At 47.0% G+C, this 27959-nt stretch overlaps 1 protein-coding gene across 1 annotated transcript; it reads left to right on the top strand.

The window, feature by feature from the left end:
• The first annotated feature begins 1788 nt into the window (after nt 1-1788).
• ATP4A (ATPase H+/K+ transporting subunit alpha) lies at nt 1789-27505 on the top strand. Its single transcript, XM_054999012.1, has 23 exons — nt 1789-2022; nt 4830-4961; nt 5222-5281; nt 6162-6365; nt 6894-7007; nt 8908-9042; nt 9578-9695; nt 9974-10242; nt 10667-10865; nt 12015-12124; nt 12952-13086; nt 14133-14325; nt 14546-14721; nt 16304-16440; nt 17170-17320; nt 17631-17799; nt 18482-18636; nt 19682-19805; nt 20394-20539; nt 21696-21829; nt 22511-22612; nt 26883-26974; nt 27264-27505. Exons 1-23 carry the CDS (start codon nt 2011-2013, stop codon nt 27290-27292), a joined length of 3096 nt encoding a protein of 1031 aa, XP_054854987.1. The 5' UTR covers nt 1789-2010; the 3' UTR covers nt 27293-27505.
• The last annotated feature ends 454 nt before the right edge of the window (nt 27506-27959 follow it).

Genomic DNA, 27959 nt, shown 5'->3' with positions numbered 1-27959 from the left:
AGTCCCACTCCCCTGGGGAAGGAAAGGGGACTAAGCAAGGCAGAAGGGGGCAAGGGCAGAGGGATTGGGGGCCCAGCAGTCACCCACCCAAAGGCCTTACCTAAGGAGGAGAAGCAGCAGCAGCCCCAACAATCCAAAGCCACGCCCCAGCTAGAAAATAGTAGCCTGGCCCAGGAGTTGCCAAAAGCCAAGCCACTCCAGGTGGGGCTATTGGAGGCACTCTGCATGAAGCCCTGGACAACCAGCCAAGGAGCCACAGCTGGTCCCACCTTCAACCATCAGCTCAGCCAGGGAGGCCGGGCTGCTAGCCAGGGGACTGCAGCTGGACAGGCCTTCAGCAATCAGCCAAGGCAGGGAGGCTGGGCAGCCAGGGAACAAGGCACAGCTGGTGCTGGTCAGTGGGGCCAGATCAGCTACCCCAGCTGCAACTGCTTGGTGCAGCCCAAGACCAGGCTGGAAGAGGGGTGGGGCAGTAGAAGGAAGCCCTATAAAAGCTGGCTGGGAAGAGCCCTGTGGTGGTGGATGTGAGTAAGGAGTGATAATGTGGAGTGAGAGCGGTGCAATGCAATAGTGGAGGTTTGGAGGAGAGTTCTGGAAGGAGGGGATGAAGAAGGACACAGGGGGCAAGCAGGCCAGGTTGAGCAGGCCAGCGAGTGGACTGAGAGGGAGTCTGGGTGAGGTATACCGCCCCTCCTTTCACAGAGCAGGGTCCTGCAGCATCCCTGGCCCCCCTATGATGTCAGGAGCAGACCGCCCAATGCCACGCCCAGCGGCAGCGGCGGCAAGCCCTGACACTATACCTGTCAGACTGGAAATACCTCCATTAAATCAATGCTGCTATGAAGTTCCTTGGGTGCCCTTGAGCCTGTCACACCAGCCTTTTTCAGATGTTACATCTGTGCATGCCAGAAGGTTGGCAACCAGGCACATTGAGAATACGTACTACCTGTGCTGCTCCCAATTTGCAGTCACCACGTTGACAGAATGGAAGTGATGTGTGTATTTTGCATGCACACAGGCAGCCCCTGTGAAACAGAACCCTGAAAATTCCAGCGGTCTGTTTGTGAATGCTGAAATTGTATATGCACACAAAACAGGTGTGTTGCCTCTGTTCAGACAACATGCTGACCATGCATATCGGGAGAATCAATGTGCACAGTTGGGAGGCTCCTGGTTACCAGGCCTGTTGACCATTACGATGGCAGAAAGTGATGGGAGGGGATTTGTCCACACCTGGAAGTGATGTCACTTCTGGGTGACACTCTAGGAACCCGCCTCCTAAATCTCTATGGTAAATACCACAGAGATTGGGGGAGTTCCTAGAGCATTGCCCTTCGTTTCTGGGTTGGCCACATGGGTCGGCCTCAGTGAGCAAGTGAGTGGATTAGCAAGCAAATGCCCACTGGAGGTAGGCAATTGGCAATCCTACCCAGTATCTGGGGATGTAACATTTGAAAAGCCATTCTCCCCCACCTTCGCCTACCTCACAGCATTGTTTTAGGATAAACCGAGGAGAAAAAAGCACCGTCCCGAAAACCAGCACCACCTTGGAGAATGGACAGGATAAAAATGTGATACCCATTTTGGTCCTCAGACTCTCAGCACCCCTAGCCACACCTGCTTCCCTTCCGTCCTGGCTTGAAAGGCACCTGTGGCCTTTTATACCAAATGTACCTTTTGTGCGTCAAAGTCTTTGCCTCAAGTGCCTGGATGTGTTTTCTCCAGGTCGTCCCAAGGTGACACTCTCTGCTGAGTGTTTGTTTGTTCCCTTCCAGGTTTTGTGTCACCTCCTGGTGTGAGATTAAAGAAGAAACACGCAAGAGGGGCCTGCCCATACCGCTGGGAACCACCTGCCAGTCCAAGAACAGGGCGGCACCTGCAGGAATTTATAAAAGGGGGTAGCAGAAAGGGGACACTGTTTGCTTGGCTGTGCAGTCCGGCACCTGTATCAGCCACACCTTTGATACCTGCTATTTGGCCACAGAAGAGACCAGGCTCAAGGGGATCAAGATGGGAAAGGCGGTAAGGACCCCTTCTGCTTTCATCCCAATACCACATGAAAGGGGAAGCGCTGAATGTAGACCGTTTTCATGCCTGATGTGAAAATGTTCTTTGAATGCTCCATCCGCACATCCTTAGCTGTTGCATTATCGGTTCACTGCAGCAATCAGTAGCAACTGGCTTGTCTCTTACGGACACGACCATTCAGTAGCGAACGATGGCAGCCGGGCAACTTCCACAGGTGTGCGGATGAAAACCTCTGAACCTCTAGGCACGATGGCTGTAATCCAAAGAACATTTTCCTGGGAGTAAATCCCTCTGAAAAAATGGGACTTGTTTTTGAGTAGACCTGACGATCACGACCCTTTTTTGGTGCTGGTAGTTCGTTTGGGATGAGCCGCAAAAAAAACCCTGAGAGGCTTAATGCTGGGCTTGACAATGTGGGTTTCCGTTTGCCTTTTATGCAATGTGTGAAAACTGTTTTAGAGAAATATAGTGCACTTTCATGCTGGGCCATTGAAGATCTTTTGGGCCCCTCTCTCTGGATATTATTCCCCATTTTATCCTCAAAGCCGTTTGTCTTAAGACTGATCAGCGATTGCTAGAGGTGGGCCTTTTTACATGTTTTCTTGTGTTGTGACTGGTCAGAGAGTTCATGGCCGAGCAGGGAATTGAACCCAGGCTGCTTGTGACATTTTCTTCCATGTGCTCTCCCAGATGCCCATAGTGGAAATTTCAGCGGCTCAGGAAATGGGTGTTTTGTTCCCACTCGTTTTTTGGAAATTTTACCAATGAATTTTTTGAAATCTTACAAACGGTGCTTCACAGAATGTCTATAGAATGTCTGAGATTTATCCAGTCCTGCTCCGATGATGATGTCATTTGCGTACAGGAGAAATACAAACAAAGCAGAAAAGAAAAGAAAGGAGATGCGCTTCTTGCTCAAACAAGAGGGGCGTCTAGGATCGCAGCCCCGTGAGACAGGGCTGCAGCGAGCGGCACAATTGGGAAAGATTGTCCTTCAGTCTTCTGGCAACAGAAACACTGGCGGTCATCCAAGCCGTAATCTTGCTTAGAGTGAAATTTATTTACTTTTTCCTGTGTTTGGCCAAGGGTTGGCTTTCTGGAGAGATGGGACCTGTGAAGGTTAAACCAGAGCAGACCATTGGTTTGCTTTTCACAGCTAAATTCAGTCTTGGAGAGAAGAAGGGGGTAATACCCTGATTCAGACTAGGAGCTGCTTTTCAGAGAATTGACTCTTTCCTCCCCATGCTCGATCTTAAGTGCATTTTGCCATTTTGAACAACGAATACAGGAAACAGAACTGTTCAGGAGTAGGGTTGCCAACTCCAGGTTGGGAAACTCCTGAAGATTTGGGGGTGAGCCTGAGAGGGCGGGGCTTGGGGAGGGACTTCAGCAGGGCATAATGTCATAGAGCCCACCATCCAAAGCAGCCAGGGGAATGCATCTCTGTAGCCTGGAGATCAGTTGTCATTCCAAGAGATTTCCAGGCCCAACCTGGAGGTTAACAACCCTATTCAGGAGGGCCTTGTTCTAAAGGGAAGAAGGTTGTAGTTTTAATGTCTGCAGGAAAAAAAATCCGAAAGACACTCGGGCCTACCAAGATCTTCCATCCTTTCCGCGGGCCTGCAAGACAGAGATGTTCTGCCAGGCATTTGGTTGAGGCCGACATTAAATCTACCAAATGGGTCTCCCTGCCGGTCTCCTATCTGTGGGGGGGCTATATGACCACCTACCCCCCCCCACATGAGCAGCCACACCTGCATCCTCTCTTATATACGGTGAGCAGGTGAATTGCTGTAATGACGTGTTTGTGCGATTTGTGGTTTTATTGTATTCCTGTATTTTTACCTTTTATTGTAACCTACCCTGAGCCCATTCACAGGGAGGGCGGGCTATAAATTAAATAAATAATCATACAATAATAATAATACGTTTTAATGCATTGTTTACTGTATTATACTGTTTTTGTGGTATTGGTTTCCTACATTTTTGCCATTTGCCTTGAGCCTGAGAAAGGCAGAGTATAAATGTATATAACCTGCCTATATATATTGCTTGTATATCTCCCTCAATGCGGCAAGTAGCAACTCCAGAGGCCATCTGAGTTTGAGAAAAGAGCATGGGGGAGCGAGAATTAACTCTCCTCCTGTCAACAAGGCAGTGCCAATCCAAACCAGCATCCCCAATGGTAGCTACTTGGGAATTACAAGGGCATGGGAGATCTGTCCCTGGATCTTCCAGGGCCCCTTCTGGTTCTACTCTTATATACCCGAGTACAGAATCACATTTCTGGTTATAAATGATATGATTTTGGAGACATTTTGTTGAAAAACAAACCACCACCAAACACATTGGCTCTGTTAACAGATCTCTGAGATTCTTAGCTTTTCCACCTCCTATGCAGAAAGGATGTTCTAACTGGAATCCTTAAGCTGAGAAAATTCTTGCTGTGAAAAAGGCCATTCACGAAAAATCCATTCCCAATAACATTCCCAGCGCACTCCTATCTTGCATTATTCCAGTCTCAACACAGTGAAATCAACAGGCTTAAACTGGAGTAACTCTGCCTAGGATTGCTTTATTGCTCCTGGAATTTCAGTCTCTGCTCCTGGGATTTCCTTCAGCTCTCACAGAATCCATCCTGCTTGCCACAGCTGAGCCCTGGAAAATAAGATGCCATCCAAAAGAGGGCCTCCGAGGACATTCAAAGTGCCTCTCCCTGTGTTTAAAACCACAATTGTTGAATCACATCAGGGAACCAATTCAAGAGTGTGCTCTTCTTTATGTTCATTTGCTTGCTTCAGGACAAGTACGATATGTACTCGGTAGAGATGGAAAAACCGTCTGGTGGGGACATGGAGGTAAAGATCAAGAAGAAAAAGAAAGGGGAGCAGAAGAAAGAAAAACTGGAGAATATGAAGAAAGAGATGGATGTGGTAAGTGTGGGCCTGGTTCAGACATCCTCAAAGGTACAGTTATTTCTCTCATCTGTGCTCTGCCCTTCTCCCAAGTTGTATAGGAGCACATCCCTGTTTGTTCTCACACAAAAAATGCTACAAGGTAGGGTGGGCCAAACATATATAACTGTTTTCCTGTGTGGCTTGACTAGTGAGGACCAATTTGTTTAACCGTTTCTTAAAGGGTATCTTTCCTCCGAAGCCATTTATTAATCTAAGGGTTTCATTCTGCCTTTTAGAATGATCACCAGTTGTCTATAGAAGAACTGGAGATGAAGTATCGGACCAATACTACCAAGGTAAGGCTCCTGTGAACTCACGAAGCTGCTGGTATATCAACATCAGTCTTGTCTACTGGCAGCAGCCCGTGAGGGTCTCAAGTCTTTCAGATCTCCTCCCACCTGACCTTTGCAACTGGTCATGTTGGGGACTGAACCTGGGACCTTCTGCTTGCTGAGTAGATGCTCTACCACTAAGCCAAAGCTCCTCCCCTTAATGTCCATAGATCCAGAGGAATTAGCCGTGTTAGTCTGTAGTAGCAAAATCAAAAAGAGTCCAGTAGCACCTTTAAGACTAACCAACTTTACTGTAGCATAAGCTTTCGAGAATCACAGTTCTATTTGTCAGATGCATGGAGGGCAAGAAGAAACTGGTAAGAAACCAGTCTTAACTGGAATCTTTAAGCTGAGAAAATTCTCTCTGTGAAAAAGGCCATTCACGAAAAATCCATTCCCAATAACATTCCCTACGCACTCCTATCCAGTTTCTTCTTGCCCTCCATGCATCTGACGAAGAGAACTGTGATTCTCGAAAGCTTATGCTACAATAAAGTTGGTTAGTCTTAAAGGTGCTACTGGACTCTTTTTGATTTTTCCCCTTAATGTCTCTCCAATATAAAGAGGAGACATAACACGCTGAGAGAGGGCCTTACCTGTCTTCCTCACTAGATGGCGCTGCCTCATTTCCAGAAGAGTTTTTATAGGGTGGAATTTCTTCTTCCAAAATTCACTTTTTATGATATGGCCATTGGTTCCTCTGATTCTCTTTTCCTCCTTTTAAGAGCAGGATTTCTCTTTCCTTTCTCTTTGAAGAGAACAAGGCACCCACCCCCAAAAGCTCCCCCTGAGTCCCTAACCCAGGGAGGTCTTCCCTTCTGTCTGCCCTTCTCTCTACCTACAGGGTCTGACCAGTGCAGTGGCAGAAGAGATCCTTCTTCGTGATGGCCCTAACGAACTGAAGCCCCCCAAGGGCACCCCTGAGTATGTCAAATTTGCTCGTCAGCTGGCCGGTGGGCTGCAGTGTCTCATGTGGGTGGCCGCTGCCATCTGCCTCATTGCCTTCGGCATCCAGTGTGGACAAGGGGACCTTACTAGTGCTGACAATGTAAGTGCTGAGGGATGCTAGGAGTGACCGTTCACAATAACTGACCTCTGGTTAAGACCATCGGGTTAAATTGGTGGTGTGTTGCCTGTGGGCACCATGGCACCCATTGTACTTTTCCTGGTGCTTACTTGCTTTTCTCCCATAGCTTCCCTTCCCAAAAGCAAGAAGCCAATCCTGGCTTTCCTCCACTTCATTAGAGTGAAGAGCCTTGGAGGCATTATCTTTGGGACTACACCAAAACAACTTTCTCCATCACAGGAGGATGCTTAGCTTGGAACCTCCCAATGTTTTGTGACTGGACTCAGCCCTCGTGGAAGCCATTTTGTTGTGATGTTCTCAAAATTCCAAAAGTAACCACAGGTTCAACCGAATTACTAACTTCCATATTAGATTCTCCGGAAGGATACACTTTGGTGATTTTCCAGTCCTTGGTGTTTATGAATAGAGTGTATTGCTAGGGCAGCACAATTGCACGGGATATTGGCAGCGACCGTTAACTCCCCTTTTTTCCTCCTCTTTTCTGTGTAGCTGTACTTGGCTATTGCCCTCATTGCTGTGGTGGTTGTGACCGGCTGCTTTGGTTACTACCAGGAATTCAAAAGCACCAACATCATTGCAAGCTTCAAGAACCTCGTGCCACAGGTAAGGAGATACCTGAAGCGCAAGATCGTCTGCTGCTGAAGACATTGACACATTAGATCACCTCATAGATCACGTCAGATCACCTCATAGACGTGTGTCATTTTTTTCAAATTGAAAAGCAGTTTTGGGAGGTTGCCATTAGAATGCTGGGGGGGGGCATTCTTAACCCTGTCTTCATTGGATAGTAAAAGCTCAAAAGTGCCCTCAAGCAACCTATTTCTTTTCTCCCATTTGACAACATCAGTTTTGGTGATGTGCGAAAAGGTCAGGACTTAGCATCCCTCTTCCTGCTTCTCCTTCCCCTCCATTCCACCATCCTTCCAGACAAATTTACATCCATTAAGGACGACTTTTCGGGGCTTTTTTCCAGCCATAACACAGTGGAACAGTGTTCCGGCACCTCTAGAAAATGGTCACATGGCCAGTAACCATTAAACTTTAAAACCCTTCCCTTGTTCTAGCTGATTTGTGCCAGTCAGCTGGAGCAAGGGGGGGACTTTAAAGTTTAAATCACCCTTCTTGCCACTCTTAAGTGGTGCGGACGGCAATCTAAACTCCCTCCCTTGCTCCAGCTGACTGGCGCCAGTAAGCTGGAGCAACGGGGGAGTTTAAATTGCCAGTACAGAGTGCAATTTAAACTCCCCCCCTTGCAGGAGCGCTCCCATGGGTGATTGCACCCTGTGCTGATGACGTCACTTCTTGGAAGTAACGTCATCATGCAGTCCTGGGAGCACACGTGTGCAAAGCACGCATGCGTATGGTACCCAGTAAGTTCCACTTCATTTAACAGAAAAGTTGGGAGAAAGTTACATGTTTTTACAACGTCTTATTTAGCCCTAATACCTACATAGATGAGGGAATTTGGACAAGAGCAATTTGCCTTTATGGACGATGTTGGCCTTGGTGATTTCCTGACTAGAAAAAGTATCTTTTAACAGCATAGACCCCACACAAATGTCCTTTTTGTGTCATGCTCCATCACACCGTACACCACATATGTGTACCTGATGTGCAAAAATTACACTCAGCAAGATGATACAGTCAGGAAATTCTTGGATAAAAAAAACTGTGGCTTCACAGAGGAAAAAGGAAATTGGAAACAGAAACTTGGCATTTCTCTCTCTTTTTTCCTGCTGCTTCTTGCTAAGATCAACCCTGCAAGAAAGAAAGGATGAAACATATATGAGAGTTCCTGTTTTGTACACCTATTGTCCGTTTTATACTCACAACAATAACCCTCCAAGGTAATTTAGGCCAAGAGAGAGTGACTGGCCCATGTTCACCCAGTGAACTTCCATAACAAAGGGGGGTTTGAAAATGGGCCTCCCAGAACCTGGTCCAACACTCTACACCATTTAGGGTTGCCATCTTCCAAGTAGGGGGCCTGGAGATCTCCCAGAATTACAATTATTCTCCAGATGACAAAGATCAATTCCCCTAAAGAAAATGGCTGATTTGGAGGGGGGGCTCTATGGCATTATACCCTGCTGAGCTCTTTCTCGTTCCCAAACCCTGCCCTCCCCAGGATCCACCCCCCAAAATCTCAAGGAATTTCCCCACTTGGTGCTGGCAACAGTAGCTCCCCTGGAGAAAATGGCTGCTTTGGTGGATGGGCCCTTACGGTATTATAACCTGCTGAGGCCCCTCTCCAAACCCTGCCCTCCTCGGGCTCCATTCCCCAAATCTCCACGAATTTCCTCAGCTAGAGTAGGCAAGCCCTACCTGGAGTCTTGGAGTCTCTAGTGTCTCATGTCTTGGAGTCTGGCTTTCATCTTACTCTACTTCTTTGCATGGTTCTTACCCAAGTTTACTTAGGGGTAGCTGCATCTCATCCTCAGATTGGTCAAACTTTGCATGACTTTATTGGTTCGGTCCTGATCCTTGCTTCCCCCAACCACAGCAAGCCACGGTGATTCGAGATGGGGACAAGTTCCAGATCAACGCCAATCAGCTGGTGGTGGGCGACCTAGTGGAGATCAAAGGGGGAGACCGCGTCCCAGCCGACGTCCGGATTATCACTGGACAAGGGTGCAAGGTACCTGAGACACACGTGCGGGGAGGGGGGGGGATGAGCGAAACAGCCGCATCTTTTCAAAGCTTGAGAAAAAATGTGCCACTCCTGACCTCTGCTGGAGAAAGTTATCAAGTCAGGCTTGTTTGCCGGAGAGAGTAAATGGAACCTGAAAAGAAGGCATGAGGAGAGAACAGAGCTTCACCAGCACCCGGAAAAAGTCCCCAGGTTTTGTAGGGACCTAATACCCTTTGTGACCCCTCTCCCCTCTAAGCACAATGCCCTGGTATGCCTGCACAAAATAACACACAATCCTGGGGAAGGGAGAAGAATGTGAGTCTTGCACACTCGTTTAAACCCCATTGGTGATAGTAGAGTTTAAAGGAGCATTTACGAGTTGTTGTTGTTGTTGTTGTTGTTGTTGTTGTACTCCTCTCCCTTTGCCGGGCTTCACTCCCAAACCGTCTGGACATTGCTTTTCCCAAATGGCTGCCCTCGCACAGCTCTGTTTCAAATGGCACACTGCATGGATGAATAGTCGCTTTTCTCTTTCTCTCAGGTGGATAATTCTTCTTTGACGGGGGAATCGGAGCCCCAAACCAGAGCCCCAGAATGTACCCATGAAAGCCCTCTGGAAACTAGGAACATTGCCTTCTTCTCCACCATGTGCTTGGAAGGTAGGATGGAGAGAACTCCTGGGTTGAGATGAAACTGGGGAGGGCCTGTTGGTTGTCTCTGGCAAGCCTCTGAGGAAGATTCATCCCCACTGATTCCTGCTGATCCATGTAACTAACAGAGATTTGCATGAGAATACATGAAGATCACAGGATTAGCTTCCCAAAATGAAGATGGTGGTCTTCTTGGAAGATGTACCTAGTAAGACATGAACTTCTACACATGCCTTCACAGAGATTGACTTTCATACTAGCCAGATTGTCTCCTCATGCCCTCTCAGGTACAGCTACTGGCATCATAATCAACACAGGGGACCGCACGATCATTGGCCGTATCGCCAGTCTGGCCTCGGGTGTGGAGAACGAGAAAACACCCATCGCTATTGAGATTGAGCACTTTGTCGACATCATCGCTGGACTGGCCATCTTTTTCGGTGCCACCTTCTTTGTCGTCGCTATGGTGATCGGCTACCCCTTCCTCAAGGCCATGGTCTTCTTCATGGCCATCGTGGTGGCTTACGTCCCTGAAGGCCTCCTAGCAACAGTCACCGTGAGTGATTGTACTTTCAAGGCAACAAACACTCCATTCCCCTGACATTCTGCCACATCCTGATATTATTGTTAGCACATTTCAGTTACAATGAGCCTAAACCGGGCTAGTAATCCAGTATCTGATTCCTTGTAAACAAATGAAGGTGGACTGCTTCAAGGCAGAATAGTTGGGTTGTGGTGACATAGGACTGCCATCTTTGTTCCTGGCAGGAAATTAGGTTTGCCATCTTTGTTTCTGGCAGGGCTCCTGTAAGGTTAACCGCCAGTAAGAGGCACACATTCACCAACGGAAACTTTCCCCCTTCCTGCAAAAGGTCCAAAGGCATTCTTTTTTCATTAAGTTATTAACAAGTCAAATTAGGCAAAAGCCAGATGCAGTTGAAGTTTTGCACATGGATCTTTCCCTTATTTTGCCCTGGTAGGTCTGTCTTTCCCTCACAGCCAAACGCCTGGCTCGGAAAAACTGCGTGGTAAAGAACTTGGAAGCCGTAGAGACGCTTGGATCGACGTCTGTCATCTGCTCAGACAAAACGGGGACCCTCACTCAGAACCGCATGACAGTCTCCCATCTTTGGTTCGACAATCAGATCCACACTGCAGACACCACGGAGGACCAGTCAGGTACGGGGTTACATTTAGCACCAGCCACTTTTCATGCTGGACAGAGTAGTATCTTGGGAAGTGGGGAGCATGGCTGACCTTAAAGCAGAGCGGAATGATCTAGATCAAGGCTGTTTCGGGGCTCAGATAGACGAGACATTGGAAGTTCTGTGAACGGAACCCTTGGTGTTTCCTTGTTTTTAAAAAGCCGGGCAGGGGGCTAATTTGGATGGTGTGTCCGGAGAACACTCTCAACAATGTTAAGAGTTTTCTCAAGACAGCCCTATGCTTCAAAGTGACCCGGGGAAGGCTTCTTTCTTTAGGGATATCCAGAGGTCGTATGAACCCCAAGTTTGTTTATTGATTTGTTACATTTTTATCTCCCCCTCCATTCCAAGAGCTCAGAGTTTCCATACATGGGTCTGCAAGTCCTCTATTTTATTCTCACAATAACCCTGCGAGCAGGGGTCATTTCGTAGAAAAAGAGCTGGAGGAACTCATTAGCATAACTCATTAGCACAACTCATTAGCATATGCCATGCCTCTTGCTGTCGCTGGAAGTGTGTCATTAGTATAACTGATTTGCATATGCCACACCCTCTGAAATCACCTATTCAGGCTGTTTTGGAGCCAATCCTGGCCATTCAGGGCCGAAATTGTGCCCAAAATGGCAAAAAGGGGCTGAAAATGGATGAAAAGGGGCCCAAAATGGTCAGGATCAGACCGCTGATGAGCAGGAGAGTGTTCCACCACCCATCAAAGGCCCGATCCGGGCCATTTCAGCCCCAATCCAGGCCAAAACGGGCCCAAAATGGCTGAGAGTCAGGTGGGTGGGGCCACCTGACATGTGACCTCTTTGGGGAACTGCCGGAACTGCGTTCCTGTGCGTTCCCCCTCGAAATGAGCCCTGCCTGCGAGGTAGGTAGAGTGGAGCATGACTTCTCAAGATCACCCTGTAGATTTCATCACCAAGGTGGAGATTTGAACTCAGGTCTCTCCATCCCTAGCCTGGCACCCAAACCCCTGCAGCATGCCAGCTCTCTAAATTGGCCCACCATCCTCAACAATGCCTAATCCTTTGCCAGCTACAGAGAAGAAAATCTGCAAGTGCATCGAAGGCAGACAAAGTCATTCCGTCAGTCTCTCTCTCTCTCTCTCGCTGCCTTTCAGGTCAGAGTTTTGATCAGTCATCAGAGACCTGGAGAGCTTTGTGTAAGGTGGTGAGCCTCTGCAATCGCGCTTCTTTCAAGTCGGGCCAGGACAACGTACCCGTGCCAAAGGTAGTGACAACTGCGGGTGCCTGTGAATACGTTCTAGTGGTTGTTAAAGGAATGGTCTGAAAGACATCTGACATAGCTTGGTGTGTGTGTGGTTTGAATTACATTGACATTGTGTAAAAGAATTTTGTTACCTAGAAGAGACACAGCACCTCCACGGACAGCAGTGCAAGTGCTGGCAAGCCCACAAAGAAGGGCTTGGTTTATTCCACTGCTGTAGCATGGTGGTTAGGTGGCTGGGCGCACATCAGCCCTCTGCTGGTTCAAATCCCGTTACTGCCATGAGCTCAGCAGGTGGCCTTGGGTAAGCCACTCCTCTCAGCTCCAGCCCAATTCAGATCAGGGCAGTGGTGTAAAAGCAAGAGAGTTTAAGGCTTCCCCTTTGCATTGTTTTCCCCATCTCTGCTCCAGGGAGTCACTTTTTACACCATGGGGTAGACATACGGGCATCTCTATCTTGTGCTTATGGGCACCTCTATCTTGTGCTGTCAGTGGGGAAAGCATTCTTCCTTCCCATACCCAGAGGCACTGCTCTGTGCAGCCAGTGTTGCCCATTTTTTTTGTCTAGAGATCCTACGTCCAGGGTCCAAGCATTTGGGATGGGGAGGCGGAGAAAGACAGGCACACTTTGCTAGGGTCGAGGACTGAAAGCCTAATGCCATGATACAGTCATATCAGAAAGGAAACGGGCATTTTTCCGAAGTGACTCATGAGGTTGTATGTATGGGATTGTCCGTGGGCCTTGACCAAGGTTTATTGTTTTTTCCTTCTGAATGTGGCTGCATCTCCTCATTCCTGGCTCCATTTTTCCCTCGGCCTTCCAACCCCAGCGGATTGTGATTGGAGACGCCTCAGAGACGGCCCTGTTGAAGTTCTCCGAGATCACCCTAGGCAATGTGATGGAGTACCGGGAACGTTTCAAAAAAGCCTGCGAGATCCCTTTCAACTCTACAAATAAGTTCCAGGTCAGCAGGCCAGTATCTGCTCCCCTCGGCTCCAGAATGAGCCACCACTACCAGTGGAGACCCTTGTTTAGTTAGCTCGTGTTGAACTGAGGAAAAGGGGGAGAGAACAGCTTTCTGCTAAAGTAGCCCATTGATTCATCTAAAACTTGTCTACTCCAACCTCCATGTGGTTAGATAAACCTTTTTGTGCCTTGAAATCTGGTGTACTATGAGACACCAGGAAATGAACCAGGGATATTCTGCTTGCAATGTCTATTCTAGGGATTCCAGGTGCTCCAGTGGGGACAGGGGATCCCCCACACCCATCCTCCACCCCCCGCCACCACGTACCTGGCTGGTGGGGGGAAAGGTAGGGGAACAGGCCTGCCAGACACATCCCCGGAGTGGCATGACAACGTCACACTCAGGAGTGACATCATCATGCAGTGTCTAGGAGCACTCCCACACTTCACAGTGGGCTGGTGGCCCAAATCAGCCTGCTGTGAAGTGTGCACATCTCTCGGGTCTGCACGATGATGTCACTTTCAGTAAGTAACATCATCACGTTGGCCCGGGAACATGCACAAGGAGTGAAAAAAGGTGAGTTCCAGGTCCCTCCCCTTCCCACCAGGAGAATAAGGGGACCTGGCAACTCTCATCTATGCTGCCCCACTGAGCTAAGGCTAGCAAACTAGTATCGCTTCCAACACCTCTTGTTCAATCCATAATAACTCACTCGCTAGGATTTCCATCTTCTCATCTGGAAATGAAAATGGAAACCTACCTGCAAGCAGAAACGTAGCTCTGTAGGGAGAAAATGGCCTTAAAGATTTCTCTCTGATGTGTTACCTTTTTACTTGCAGGGAGGCTTTTTTCAAAACATAAAAGAGCTTTCAACAATGACATTGTCCCACTTGTATTCTGGAGTAGCAAGGACTCTCTGTTGGCTGTGCTTTTAGAGCAGGCCTCAATTCTGTGACCCAGGCACTTACTTCCAAATGAAGCGTGGAATAAGAGTGAGATTTTTTTTAACTAGTCTTCATGATCCTTATGCTCTCCCTCTACAGCTTTCTATCCATGAGCTAGATGATCCTCGAGACCAGCGCCACCTCCTGGTGATGAAGGGCGCTCCCGAACGCATCCTGGAACGCTGCTCCACTATCATGATTAAGGGTCAAGAGTTGCCCTTGGATGAGCAATGGAAGGAAGCTTTCCAAACGGCTTACATGGATCTCGGAGGTCTGGGCGAGCGTGTCCTGGGTAAGGGGGACAAGGCCAGGAAGCTGCATTTGGGACCCTGTAAAGGCAAACAGAGCTAAATTTGGTCCCCGCAAGCACGTAGGATAAGGTTATGTACAAACAGAGCATGGAAAGCCAAGTGATTATGGCATATTTGGTATGGAACCATAGGAAGTCTACATCGGTTTTGTGAGCCAACACACAGTGATCCCCCAATTTGCTTTTTCTCTCTCGTTCACAGGTTTCTGTCACCTGTACCTCCCCCAGAGCGAATACCCTCGTGGTTACAACTTCGACAGTGATGAGATGAACTTCCCCACCAGCGGGCTCTGCTTTGCAGGTCTCATCTCCATGATAGATCCACCAAGAGCCACTGTGCCTGATGCAGTTATGAAATGTCGCACTGCAGGTATCCGGGTATGTTCCGAGCTCATCTGGGGAACTCTGGCAACCGGAACAGGCAGTAATGACCTCAATAGATCAATGGGCTGACTCAAATAAAGCTTTTTCTTGATTTTATTTTATTCTGAAGGATTTGTGTGTTGGCCAGCGGGTCTCGACTCCAGAGCAACAGTTCTCAAACTTTTTTCAAGCCACTCATTCCCCATGTCCCCTACCCTACTCTATAAAAAGCATTATTCAGAATAGCGGTTTGCATGACCCCCTAAAAAGATAATAACAATAAAATTCAACAATCATAACAGTTAATTGCACATTTATTCAAAATCCACTTGAAGAATGACAGAGACAAAACATACGGTGACTATAGCATCTCCAAACATTTGGAGATTTGTCTGACTAGAGCTCTGATGGCATGTTTACTAAAAGTTCCGATAATTTCCACTAGATGTCAGCACCATGCAGAGGCGGAAACTTGGAGCGAGGAAAGCATTTCACTCTCTGCTCTAGGCTAGAGTGACACACCCTCCTCTCTCCACGTTTCTGCCTCTGCATGGTGCTGACATCTAGTGGAAATTATCGGAACTTTTTGTAAACCACTTATTAACGACTGACTGGCTCTAGGCTGGTCAATCCAAAATAAGCAAACAACATGCTGCGAGGGGCCCAGCTTCAGTACCCCCCCCCCGCCATCCCATTGGCTGTTAAATGCCCTTCTAGGTAATCCCATTGCCCCCTAAGGGGGTGGGACTGCCCACTTTGGGAATGACTGGTCTTGAGATATGAGATATTTCATACGTGGAAGGGGCTTCTGATACCTCTAGACCAGGGGTGGCCAAACTTGCTTAATGTAAGAGTCACATAGAATAAATGTCAGATGTTTGAGAGCCGCAAGACATGATGCATTGAAGTGACTTCAGAGGAAGAGGTGGGTTTGGAGGAGTGTCCTGAAAATGACATCACAGGAAGGGGTGGGGTTTGGGTGCAAGATGCTGGAAGACTTCATCAGATAGGGTGGAGCTTGGGAAGAGCCGTCACTTGGCCTTTGACTTGGAAGTGAAATCACAAAAGTGATGTCACATTCTTCCTAGGCTTCACTCCCAAAGTCTCCAGGTAATTTCTGAGTCAGACCTGGCAACTCCAACATTTTTATTGAATATACGAAAGTCATGGAAAGAAAGAAGGAAAAAAGGAAAAGGGAGGGAAAGACATGGAAAGAAAGAAGGAAAGGGAGGGAAAGACATAAAAAAGGAGGAAAAGAGGGAGGGAAATAAACTAAAATAAAATGTATGGCCATGGCGATACTCAGAGACCACCGAGAGCTGCACAATATGTCTAGAAGAGCCACATGTGGCTCCTGAGCCGCAGTTTGGCCACCCCTGCTCTAGACCTTTTGGACAGCACAAATCCTTCAGGATGGGTGGATGGATGCATGCATACTGAAGAATTGTATATATGTATGTCATTAATGTAAACTGGAATGCAAATTTCTCCGTCAATGCCAATTCCCAAATTGAGTTTTACCCGTCATCAGTATTTCATAGATTATGTATTCTGTTTGCAATCCCTCCCCCCACCTCACCACCCCTTCCTCTTCCAGGTGATCATGGTGACAGGCGACCACCCCATCACCGCCAAGGCCATCGCTGCCAGTGTGGGCATCATCTCAGAAGGTAGTGAAACAGTGGAAGATATCGCCACCCGCTTGCGCATCCCCGTGGAGCAAGTCAACAAGCGGTGAGTGTCTGAATACGCAGCCCTGGTCACAACCCGTTCGTAATCCTACTCTGGGTTTATGGATTATTCGGTATTTTTAGGGGGGAAATAGGAACGCAACATGGGAGGGAGGGGTTTCATTGGAGATGCGGGGAGAGGACTGGATCAGCAAGTAGGGAGAGGAAAGTAGGCAATCTTGAACCTGCGGCTTTGGACAGGGTCTTTAATTGTGGCTTTGGAAGGGTGATTTAAGTAATGGGAAAAGGCAAAGGGGGAAGGGTTAATCCCCCCCCCTTTCTCCCGTCTTCAAAGCCAGAGCTGTCAAGCATCACTGTAGGACCCCAGCCAATGATTCTCTCCCACCACCCAAACTCATAATAAAACGATGATCCCTAATATTGTTAGGATGGACGGCAGACTTAAAACCCCACTTTCTCAGCCCCACAGTAACGCTTCAGTTCAGCCTCTCCCCTCTCAATTTCATGGCTGCATTTTCAAGCACAGATGCCCTAGCAGCACATCTATTTTGACATTCTCTGTGATCGTAACCATTCACATGCCCTAGAAACAGGCAGTAAGGAGCTTTTCCTGCGCAGACCACACTGAAAATAACAAGGTCCACGAGTGCTCTTGCCTGGTCTCCCCTCATATGCAGGAGAGGTTTCAGAGTTTGTGTTCCTTTATGCCACTGGGGAGTCCCCACATGCCTGAGATGCTATTTACGAGGAAGTGTTTGCCTTTCTCATCTAGCGATGCCCGGGCGTGTGTCGTGAATGGGGGACAGCTGAAAGATATGGAGACCGAGGAGCTGGTGGAGATCCTCAAGATGCATCCGGAGATGGTTTTTGCTCGCACTTCTCCGCAACAGAAGCTCATCATTGTCGAAAGCTGCCAGAAACTGGTAAGGGCCACCAAATGCTAGGAGGAGGAGTCAGAGTCGTGCACATGAACATAAAGAGATTCCTTAAACGGACTGAGGTCATTGATCTGGTACTAGTATTGCCTGCTCTGACTGGCAGCGGCTGTCCAGTCGTGGTCTTTCACGCTAACTGATGATTGACGCTGGGACTTTTTGCATACCAGGCAGACGCTCTACCAATGAGCCGCGGAATTTCTGCAAGAAGACAGTCGGGCTGGTGTCCTTCTGGAATGGAAGTATGTTGGAAATACCAAAGCCTCAACTCCCATCCTCATGTCCTCTTCCTTTGCAGGGCGCAATCGTGGCGGTAACGGGAGATGGAGTGAATGATTCCCCTGCACTGAAGAAGGCTGATATCGGTGTGGCCATGGGCATTGCCGGATCCGACGCAGCCAAGAATGCTGCTGACATGATCTTGTTGGATGACAATTTTGCGTCCATTGTTACGGGTGTCGAACAAGGTCTGTTGTGGGGGACTCTTAGTGGGTGGAGGGAAACACCCTTGGATTACCACTTTGCATATGACTGTAATCATTGCCAACAAGCATTGAAACCATTCAGTATGAAATGGAAAGCACAGGTTGAGCTCCATCCCTAAAACCCCTTCTGCAATAGTGGCCTGTTCCAAACCCCAGTGGTTAGGAGTCCACTCCCTCCTCAGAACAAGCAGAGGTCCCCAGTCCATATGCCTGAGAACATGAATGGACTGAGCCCAAGTTTCCATGGGGAAATTGCAGAAACTCGAATAGGCTTGTGGTGATACAATCAACAGCGGGGTGATCTTATAATCACAAACTGAGAGCCAGTTTGGTGTAGTGGTTAAAAGCAGCAGGACTCTAATCTGGAGAGCCAGGTTTGATTCCCTACTCCTCCACTTGAAGCCAGCTGGGTGTCCTGTGCTCAGTCACAGTTCTCTCAGAGCTCTCTCAGCCCCATGCACCTCACAGGGTGATTGTCATGGAGATAATAATAACACACTCTGTAAATTGCTCCAAGTGGGCCTTAAGTTGTCCTAAAGGATGGTATATAAGTTGAATATTATAATTAAAGGAAAACTTGTGGGATGATCAATAAAAAGATGAGGAAATGTTCTCAGCAGTGGGAAAGGTCAGTAAAACCCATCTCTATCTTCCTCCGTTCCAGGGCGTCTGATTTTTGACAATCTCAAGAAATCCATCGCTTACACCCTCACCAAAAACATCCCTGAGCTGACGCCGTATCTGATTTATATCACAGTCAGCGTCCCCCTTCCCCTGGGCTGCATCACCATCCTCTTCATCGAGCTGTGCACAGACATTGTGAGTGGCAAACAGTTTCTTAATATTATTCCTCTTTTTGATAAGTTCAAATTCATTCCACGAACAGTGCAAGCACTTGCCACTGTACATCTCTGAAAATGAAGATTTAAGCCTCAAAAGAACAGAAGGTTCAGATGCAGAAAGGAGAGCAGTTTGACAACTGGAGAACCCGCCGGTAAACTATTAGCAGATAGTTATATCCACTTGGACTAGACATGTGGTGAATTTCAGCTCGCTGCCCATTTGCCAGGAGGCACTTATCGTGCTGGACTTACTAATTATTATGCAAGGAGAGTTTCTGATTGGATCGCCTCGATGGTTATTGTCCAAGTTCATCTCAAGCAGCTTTGCACCTGAGTAGTAGCTGGTGGTTTTACACAGCCAGATTGTTGCAGCTTGCGGCTGCTTTTTCCGGTTCTGAAAATTAAATGGTCTCCATTAATAATTACTACCCCTTATTCTTAGCTGAGCCATAACCAACTTCTGTTGTAAAGCAGGGGTGCTGTTACAGTACATTCCCTTGCTGCATTTCTGCAGTGGATGCATCCTTTATATGAGCAGTATTGGCTAGCTTTCATTGCCTGTGTGGTTTACTTGCAAAGTGGTTGCAAGAAACTGTCACAAAATTAGCTGGGTTCATGGGCAGACACAGAAGGCACACAGAGACACTGATAGTAAGTCTCAATTCAAACTCTCAAAGTGATTTTTTTTCCCTTTAAACAATGTGCCTTTTATAAAATTGGAGGGGGCAGCGGATGAGGGTAGCATCTGTGAAGAAATATTGCAATTGGGCAGGAAAGCTTGCAAATGGCATCATTGAAATTCATTCAGGCATAGCCAAAGAGTTCGCCAAACAATCATGACCGGCAGGCAGAACATCAGCTAAACCAGCGAGCTCTCAGGAAAGGATAGTCGGCACCTCATTGGACTTCCCTTGGTGGTAATCTTACTAGAATGGAGATGGTGCAGCCACTCAGCCCTTCTCAGTCTTCAATGTCCTCCCTTCTCATGATTTAACTAAGATTTTTTCCCCCTCATCCCTCAGTTCCCCTCGGTTTCCTTGGCTTATGAAAAAGCCGAGAGTGACATCATGCATCTGAAACCGCGCAACCCTCGACGGGATCGTCTGGTCAATGAAGCGTTGGCTGTCTATTCCTACTTCCAAATTGGTGTGTATTAGCATTGAAGAGTAGGGTCTAGTGGCTAGAACTGGAGGGGAGCGGTTGAAGAAAAGGTGGTTTCTGTTGGGATTTGTTCCCAGTGCTGGAAGGGAAGGCAAAGAAATCTAGGTGGCTTCTTAATCTGTTCTTAAGGGCTAGAACAGATATGATTCTGAATATCCAAGATCAAATCTCTTGCTGCCTTTTTCTTGACTCCAAAGTCAGATGCCCAAAGCTAAACCAATGTACCATGGCAGTTCTATTGACCGGGTTTCCCAATACCTTCTTACATCAGAGCACTTACAGAGGCTGCTAAGATGACCGAGGAAGCAGTCCTCCTGGGAAGGTACTCTCCTGAACTAAATTACAGCCCTCTGAAAGCCCTGTTGGCCCTATTGTACCAAAAAAATGCAAGAGCTGATTAAAAAGCTGTGTCTTGTCTGTTTTGGCTGACCAAGAGCTGCGGAGAATGGAGGTTTTATCAGCAATGGCAGGACATAGCTTGTTTTTTTCTCCAATACCCTTCTCCTCTTGAAGTGGCCAAAGAGGATTGGCCAATGCCTGACTGAAACTTGTCTGTGTTTCCATCTCATCCAGGAGCCATCCAATCATTTGCGGGCTTCACTGACTACTTCACTGCCATGGCCCAGGAGGGCTGGTACCCGCTGAAGTGTGTGGGTCTTCGTGCCGATTGGGAAAATGACCATCTCCAGGACCTCCAGGATAGCTACGGGCAAGAGTGGGTGAGTTGGAAGCAGCTTCTGATTTGCAATTCCCATGTGCTAATGAGTCAGGAGCCGCATCAGATCAGTAATTCCCGTGTGCTAATGAGTCAGGAGCCGCATCAGATCAGTAATTCCCATGTGCTAATGAGTCAGGAGCTGCATCAGATCCATGATTCCCATGTACGAATGAGTCAGGAGCCGCATCAGATCTGTAATTCCCATGTGCAAATGAGTCAGGAGCTGCATCAGATCCATGATTCCCATGTGCGAATGAGTCAGGAGCCGCATCAGATCTGTAATTCCCATGTGCTAATGAGTCAGGAGCTGCATCAGATCTGTAATTCCCATGTGCGAATGAGTCAGGAGCCGCATCAGATCTGTAATTCCCATGTGCAAATGAGTCAGGAGCCGCATCAGATCCATGATTCCCATGTGCGAATGAGTCAGGAGCCGCATCAGATCTGTAATTCCCATGTGCTAATGAGTCAGGAGCTGCATCAGATCCATGATTCCCATGTACGAATGAGTCAGGAGCCGCATCAGATCTGTAATTCCCATGTGCAAATGAGTCAGGAGCCGCATCAGATCCATGATTCCCATGTGCGAATGAGTCAGGAGCCGCATCAGATCTGTAATTCCCGTGTGCTAATGAGTCAGGAGCTGCATCAGATCCATGATTCCCATGTACGAATGAGTCAGGAGCCGCATCAGATCTGTAATTCCCATGTGCAAATGAGTCAGGAGCCGCATCAGATCCATGATTCCCATGTGCGAATGAGTCAGGAGCCGCATCAGATCTGTAATTCCCATGTGCTAATAAGTCAGGAGCTACTTCTGCTCCACAATCCCCATGTGTTAATGCTGTGAAATGAGTAGCATGCCCTTGGGAATGAGATTGGCTCAGGAAATAGATAGCCTGGTGATTATTTGTCACCCACTTGAAGGTCTGTTTACATTCTGCTTAGTTTGCAAAAAAAATTCAGCAACCGGTGAGTATTAAGTTGTCCAGTAGAAATCAACCAATCTATTTTATATACAGGGTACAGAATGTGAAATGTGGTCTCTTCGTTCCTGGGGGCAGAGGGGGTACTGCTGGCCCTAGGCTGATAAATTGGGAGAGGGAAACTATGTTGAGTCCTCTTGCATGACTGCTGGCTGTTGTACTTTCTTGTAGACCTTTGGGCAACGCCTATACCAGGAGTATACATGCTACACTGTCTTCTTCATCAGCATTGAGATGTGCCAGATAGCTGATGTCCTCATCCGCAAGACACGGCGTCTTTCCGTCTTCCAGCAGGGATTCTTCCGGTAGGTGGAAGACCGACTGGTGGTGCCCTATCAACTCTTCATATCCTAGCTCCACCCCAACTAGAATCATTCTACGTTGGCCTTCTTACATACAAATTCATGTAGATTATTCCCATTGCCAAGTGACACCTGGCTTTGTATTTTTTGCATATTGCTAACACATGCACAGCCGTGTGTCTTTTCAGTTTAAAAGGTTAAATGTCATACTCTTCCCCGGAATGGATGCATTTTGGTCTCTGCAGCTTCCAGCCACACTTTTCGTTGTAGTAGCAGAGCAACGTTGTAGCCACAGAGGGTCCTTTTAGTCCTGGCATCCTGAATTTTAGTCCTGTTTTTTAAAAAATGGTGAGAAATCAAAAACAAGAAAACATGGGGGCAATGCAACTGGAATGACCCACGAGAGGGTCTTGACCCACTAGAGGAAGATTCCGGCAGTTCTCCACTGGTTCTTCACCTTGACATACCTATAGACCCAACCCCAGCACATTTCTAGCTATCGTCCTACATCAGTGGTTAAAGGATCACATCCCACCTGTGGCTGAGCAAGTTACCTGCTGAACTTCCTTGTGGCCAAAAGCAGAGACATAGGAGCCCTCCTTTGCCCCATAGCAATATAGCCTCAGTCTCAAGTCTGCCCTTTACTGCATAGAATCCCCTAAGCCCATTTCCTTCCCTTTGCAGAAACAAAGTTCTGGTGATCGCTATCGTCTTCCAGCTCTGCCTGGGCTGCTTCCTCTGCTACTGTCCTGGGATGCCCAACATATTCAACTTCATGCCCATACGGTAGGAACCTTCTCTGTTTCTCTCTCTCTCACTCACACACACCAGTTGCATTGGGAAGGACTCAGTTTCTCAAGAAGTCTCTTTGTAGACTTGAAGGTCAAAAAGAGCCCATGGTCTCCTCTGACCTAATGCCTCTACAATGATCCAAAACTGAGGTTCAGGAATTTTAGGAGTAGATACAGAAATAAGCAGATGTCCTGAGCACTAGCTGCCCTTCCTATGGAAACGTCTACAATTCATTCAGTAGGGTCAGAATAACCTTCTGTATTCCAAATAGGGAGTTCTGGTGGTAGAGGCGCAAAAGAAGTATTTACCAGTTGCCTAGCAATCGCACAATAGGTCCTCAGCACTCACAAACACCTACCATCACCTTATTATGGGGGAGACGATTGAGAGGAGGTGGCTGGGTGTGTATAGACCTTACCTCTGTGATTGGAAATGTTGCTATTTAAAGGTTGCCCATTGTGTGAAGAGAGCCTGCACCTGTGTGGTCAGTAGGCATGCAGACTTGGCGCCAACATGAGTTTGAACATCCAAGGTTACCAGCTGGAATCCTACTCTCCCATCTAAGCACATAACCTGTCTGCCCTGTTCCCACCGTTCCATCTTTCTAAGGCCTGGCTCGCACACGACAAAACTGAGGTGCTAATGAGTCAGCAGAGCACTGAGGGGGCAAAACAGACCAGCCCACTTCAGACTGAAGAGGAAGGATCGCTGTTTTCAGAGGCCCTCCAGATTTAGAGGTCCCTTGAAAGGAGAAACCAACACGACATGTAAAAAACCTAGGATAGAACCTCTCACACATATGCATTGCTTTTTAATTGGCAGGGAATTTTTATATGGGAGATGTATATTCAGCAGGGGACTGCCGTCCCCCACAGGCTGAAATAGTACAGCCCGTTCTACCACCTCAGTCTGCTGTGTGGAGACCAGTTTAATTCCCTATTCAAGCCAGAATGGGAGAGGCAAGCACACCACGGCAGAACAGACAAAAGCTCCCTTTAGTTCAGCACCATGGACAGGAGTCTCAAGCATTCCAAGCAGCCCTGCTTTCCAGAGTTTCAGAAAAGCGCGATCTTGCTTGGTAGAAGAGTCTGCGCCTGTTTATAGTCCACCTTTTGCAGTGAGTTCCAAGATGGATTACATACCTCCAAGTGAATATAATATAATCAATAACTAGAACATTCAATGAAGGTATGGTAGCCGCAAGTAACAATGAGCATAAAGCCAAACACATAGATAAAACCCTTCAGAATTAAAGAGCAAGCAATTAATATGACATTTTTAGCAACGTTGAGGTACTCAGTAGGAATGTATCTACAACAGCAGACAGTACCCAATAGCATAGTCTATAGTCCCTATCCCTTACCAAGGTATCTTCTTTGAGCTATTTTTTATGACACAGCCCTATAATCTGAGTAGAAAGCCTCCTAAATAATTCAGGCTTATGGAGAGGGGAATTTCTTTTTCTGAAATTCACCCTTTTAGCTAGAGCCATTGATTCCTCTTATTCTCTTTTTTCTCAGTCGAAAACCTCCTGAATAATTCAGTTTTACGGAGTGGGGAATTTCTTTTTCCAAAATTCACCCTTTTAGCTAAAGACATTGATTCCTCTTATTCTTTTTTTTTCTCTTTTAAGAGCAGGATTTCTCTTTGAAGAGAAACCAAGGTGCCCTTTGGTACCTACAGCCCTTGCTGTTGTTTTATATTGTACACCCCAGTGTGGTGCTCTAGCAGGAAGGTGGCTTGGGAGGACCATGCCTGCCTCTGAGCATCTACAGAGTGAAATTCTGAAATCTGGCAGAACCTCCCTTCCTTCCCCTCCTCTCTTTAAATTGCTCTTTGATCAGAAAAGAAAAATTGATTAGAAACTGACTCCGGTTTAGTAAAAAGAGGAAAAGGGTTGTTGGATTTCAGGAAGGAACTGGGTAAAGAGGAATCAAGATAATTTCCCGTAAGAGCCCTGCTGCAAAGTGTTCTGCTGCCCCTTAGACAACAGACGACATCAGACTACTGTTTATCTGAATTTACTTAGGATACACATCCTTGTTTTTTCTCCAAGTGACTCAAAAGGAGCTCGCAGCAAAGCACACCGCTAAGACATTTCTAGCATAACTGAGTATCTTCCGGACAATAATTCCAGATGGGTTGCCCTATTTGTCTGTAGCTGCAAATAAAACAGCAATCTTGCATCTGACAAAGAGAGCAGTGGTTCTCGAAAGCTTAGGCTACAATAAAGTGGGTTAGTCTTAAAGGTGCTACTGGACTCTTTTCTATTTTGCTACTACAGACTAACACGGCTCACTCCTCTGGATCTAAAACAGCAATGGCACCTTAATAACTATCAATTCTAATACATTCTATTCATCTTTAAGGTGAATCTGGGCTCCTGTTGTATCTCCTATCTTCATGTCCAAGCTCTGCTTAGTGTTTCTTCTTTCTCTGACGCAGCCGACTGCTTTGCCTGCCCCCCTCCTGAGATTTGCAGTCCAGTCCTGCCAGTTGCATTTAAATGTGACATGGTTGCTCACTTAAGGCTTTTACTCCATGGCTGTTTATTTACTGCTGGCTCCAAGCTAATGGGTACAGCTAGCAGAAGTGTAGGTGAAGGTAGTCCCCTGTGCAAGCACTGAGTCATTACTGACCCATGGGGGGGATTCACGACGTTTTCTTGGCAGACTTGTTCCAGGGTGGTTTGCCATTGCCTTCCCCAGTCATCTACACTTTACCCCCAGGAAACTGAGTACTCATTTTACCGACCTCAGAAGGATGGAAGGCTGAATTAACCTGAACCCGGCTTCCGCCAGGATCAAACTCAGGTTGTGAGCACAGCTTGGGCTGCAGTAGTGCAGCTTACCACTCTGCGCCATGGAGGAAGTGTATCTTATTTCAAATGCTTCCCAAGTGGCCCCTGCCTGGAGAAAAGCAGTCCACAGGGCATTGCTCGTTCCAGATGGAGTTTTAGAACAGAGTGGAACACTGGACAGAGTCACTTTCAGGTAGGCAGCCGTGTTGGTCTGCAATAGAACAGCAGGATTTAAGTCCAGTGGCATCTTAAAGATGAACAAGATTTTCAGGGTAAACCTAAAAATCTTGTTCATCTCGAAAGTACCATTGGACTCAAATCCTGTTCAGTAGTCAGGGGCAGAGGCTGAAGCACGCAAATGATGCCAAGCTGATCTTAAAAATAAAAGGCTAAGATCTGATTGGAGCTAGCAGGTGATGCTCAGGACAGCTTGGACCAATCCAAAGCAGCGGCAGTCAAGCTCCTTTGACTGGCTTAGAAGTGCTACAGGCACAAGGGACCGCGGTGTAAAGTTGCGAAAGAGGTAAAAACGCTGTGTATGGTTACTAAAGAGGAAAAAAGCCATTTTTTTCCTATTTAGTGGCTTAGAAGTACGGCATCAAACTGACCTTTCCTTTTCTCTGAGAAAATGGGATAGAGAATCACCATTGCCTCACATAAAAAGACCAGGAATAATGGAGCAGTAGAATTCTTGGCTTGAAAAAGCCACTGCGAAACAGGCTGTCTAAAGAGCTGACGCACCCGTTGCCAACTGCCCAGGAGATTTGGGAATTTTTCCTCCTGGAGCATACTCACCCATTGTTGGATATCAGTGGAAATCCTGCCTAAAAACAGAAAAACATATCAAAGAGACAATTATTGAAATCAACAGATGATTGATACTTACCTGAAAGGTCCAGAGGAGTTAGCCGTGTTAGTCTGTAGTAGCAAAATCAAAAAGAGTCCAGTTAGTCTTAAAGGTGCTACTGGACTCTTACCTGAAAGGGACATTGTGACAAGATCCCATTATTGAAATCAACAGATGATTGATACTTACCTGAAAGGGAATTGACTAGTAATGTGATTTCTCCACAGGCTCTGGTTGTGATATGAACAAGCCATTGTTCAATTGTAGTAGAAGGATATTACAGTATTACATATGTTTTGACCAAAATACTGTTATACTTAGTTTGACCTATAAATTGTATTTATTTATACTAAGACAATCTTCATTAGTGTATTAGCGGTCTCTTAGGAATTTCCTCCTTTCTTTAGTGTGTATTGGGGACCACTTTCCCTCATTGTTATTATACTTGGCTTAGAAGTGTTACAGACACAAGGGACTGCAGTGTAAAGATACGAAAGAGGTAAAAACGCCGTGTATAGTTATAGAGGTAAAAACGCCGTGTATAGCCATTTTTCCCCTATTTAGTGGCTTAGAAGTGCGGCATCAAACCGACCTTTCCTTTTCCTGGTCTAATGCAGATTCCAGTGGTGGCTTGTGCCATTGCCCTACGGCCTCCTCATCTTTGTCTATGATGAGATCCGAAAGCTCGGAGTCCGGAGGCACCCAGGAGGTAAGTAACCACGGGCAAAACCACATAAGACTGCCATCTCCCACCACCTCCACACACCCCGCCTTAACAGAGAGACACACACTCAACCCGGCGCACTGTTATTTCTGTTTTTACAACACTGGAAAAATTTTCAGTCCAATTTATTTATTTGTACCCCAGTTAAGATTGGTTACCTTTGGATTCTCCAAATGAGAGATTATCAATCTATATCACCCATGAGATTGCAGGCTAGTTAATTTACCGTCACCCTTTGCTATGATCTCATTTCATTAATTCTCCCGCCCTGCAGGTTGGTGGGACAAAGAACTCTATTACTAAACTCAGAGCTTTCTGCAAAGAGGTCCTTGGCTGTGCTGGTACCGCACCATCCAGAACAAGAAGCCACAGAGACGAGGAACAACTTCCCATCAGTCAATCAACCGAGCTTTCTGCATTTCACATCTCCAGTTAGAGCCTCATAATCCAGCTATTTATGGGCAAAGAATTTGCTATTTGCCAAACTTCTAGTAGGGATCCAGATATCCAGAGTAAGATTTGAATCTAGTAGCACCTTAAAGACCAACAGGATTTCCAGAGTATAAGGTTTTGAGAGTCAAGCTCCTTTCATCCATCTCTAGAAAGCATGTACTCTGGAAATCTGGCTGCTCTTAAGGTGCTACTGGACCTAAATCTTGCTCTTTTACTGCAGACTGACCTAGCTACTCATCTGATAACCAGACCTATGTAATCTTGTGGGAGGGGGGAATTGGATGGGGCTGCACATACTGAGATCACTGCTAAGAAGAAAAGCTGGTACTTGGCACACAATTTTACTTCAGGGGAACTTCAGTACGCTTTTTAAAAAATGAATAAATACAAGAGGCCAAGGGTCGAGCCCTGAGGTTTTGAAGATAAGCTTTAGACCCATCGGAAAGAGGCCAGCTAAAATTCAAAAGGAGGGGGGTATCCGTAGCCAAGAAGGAGCTAAGTTTCCAGCATTCGGGGC

The sequence above is a fragment of the Eublepharis macularius genome, chromosome 15 (assembly GCF_028583425.1).
Source record: "Eublepharis macularius isolate TG4126 chromosome 15, MPM_Emac_v1.0, whole genome shotgun sequence".
Classification (NCBI taxonomy): domain Eukaryota; kingdom Metazoa; phylum Chordata; class Lepidosauria; order Squamata; family Eublepharidae; genus Eublepharis; species Eublepharis macularius.
The sequence above is the reverse complement of the archived record's forward strand: the minus strand, read 5'-3'. Positions and strand labels throughout refer to the sequence as shown.

Bases quoted from the DNA above. Each gene is read 5' to 3' on its own strand.
- ATP4A (XM_054999012.1), top strand. The intron at 9,043-9,577 runs GTACCTGAGACA...TCTTTCTCTCAG, and splicing joins TCACTGGACAAGGGTGCAAG to GTGGATAATTCTTCTTTGAC. The intron at 26,975-27,263 runs GTAAGTAACCAC...CCCGCCCTGCAG, and splicing joins AGTCCGGAGGCACCCAGGAG to GTTGGTGGGACAAAGAACTC.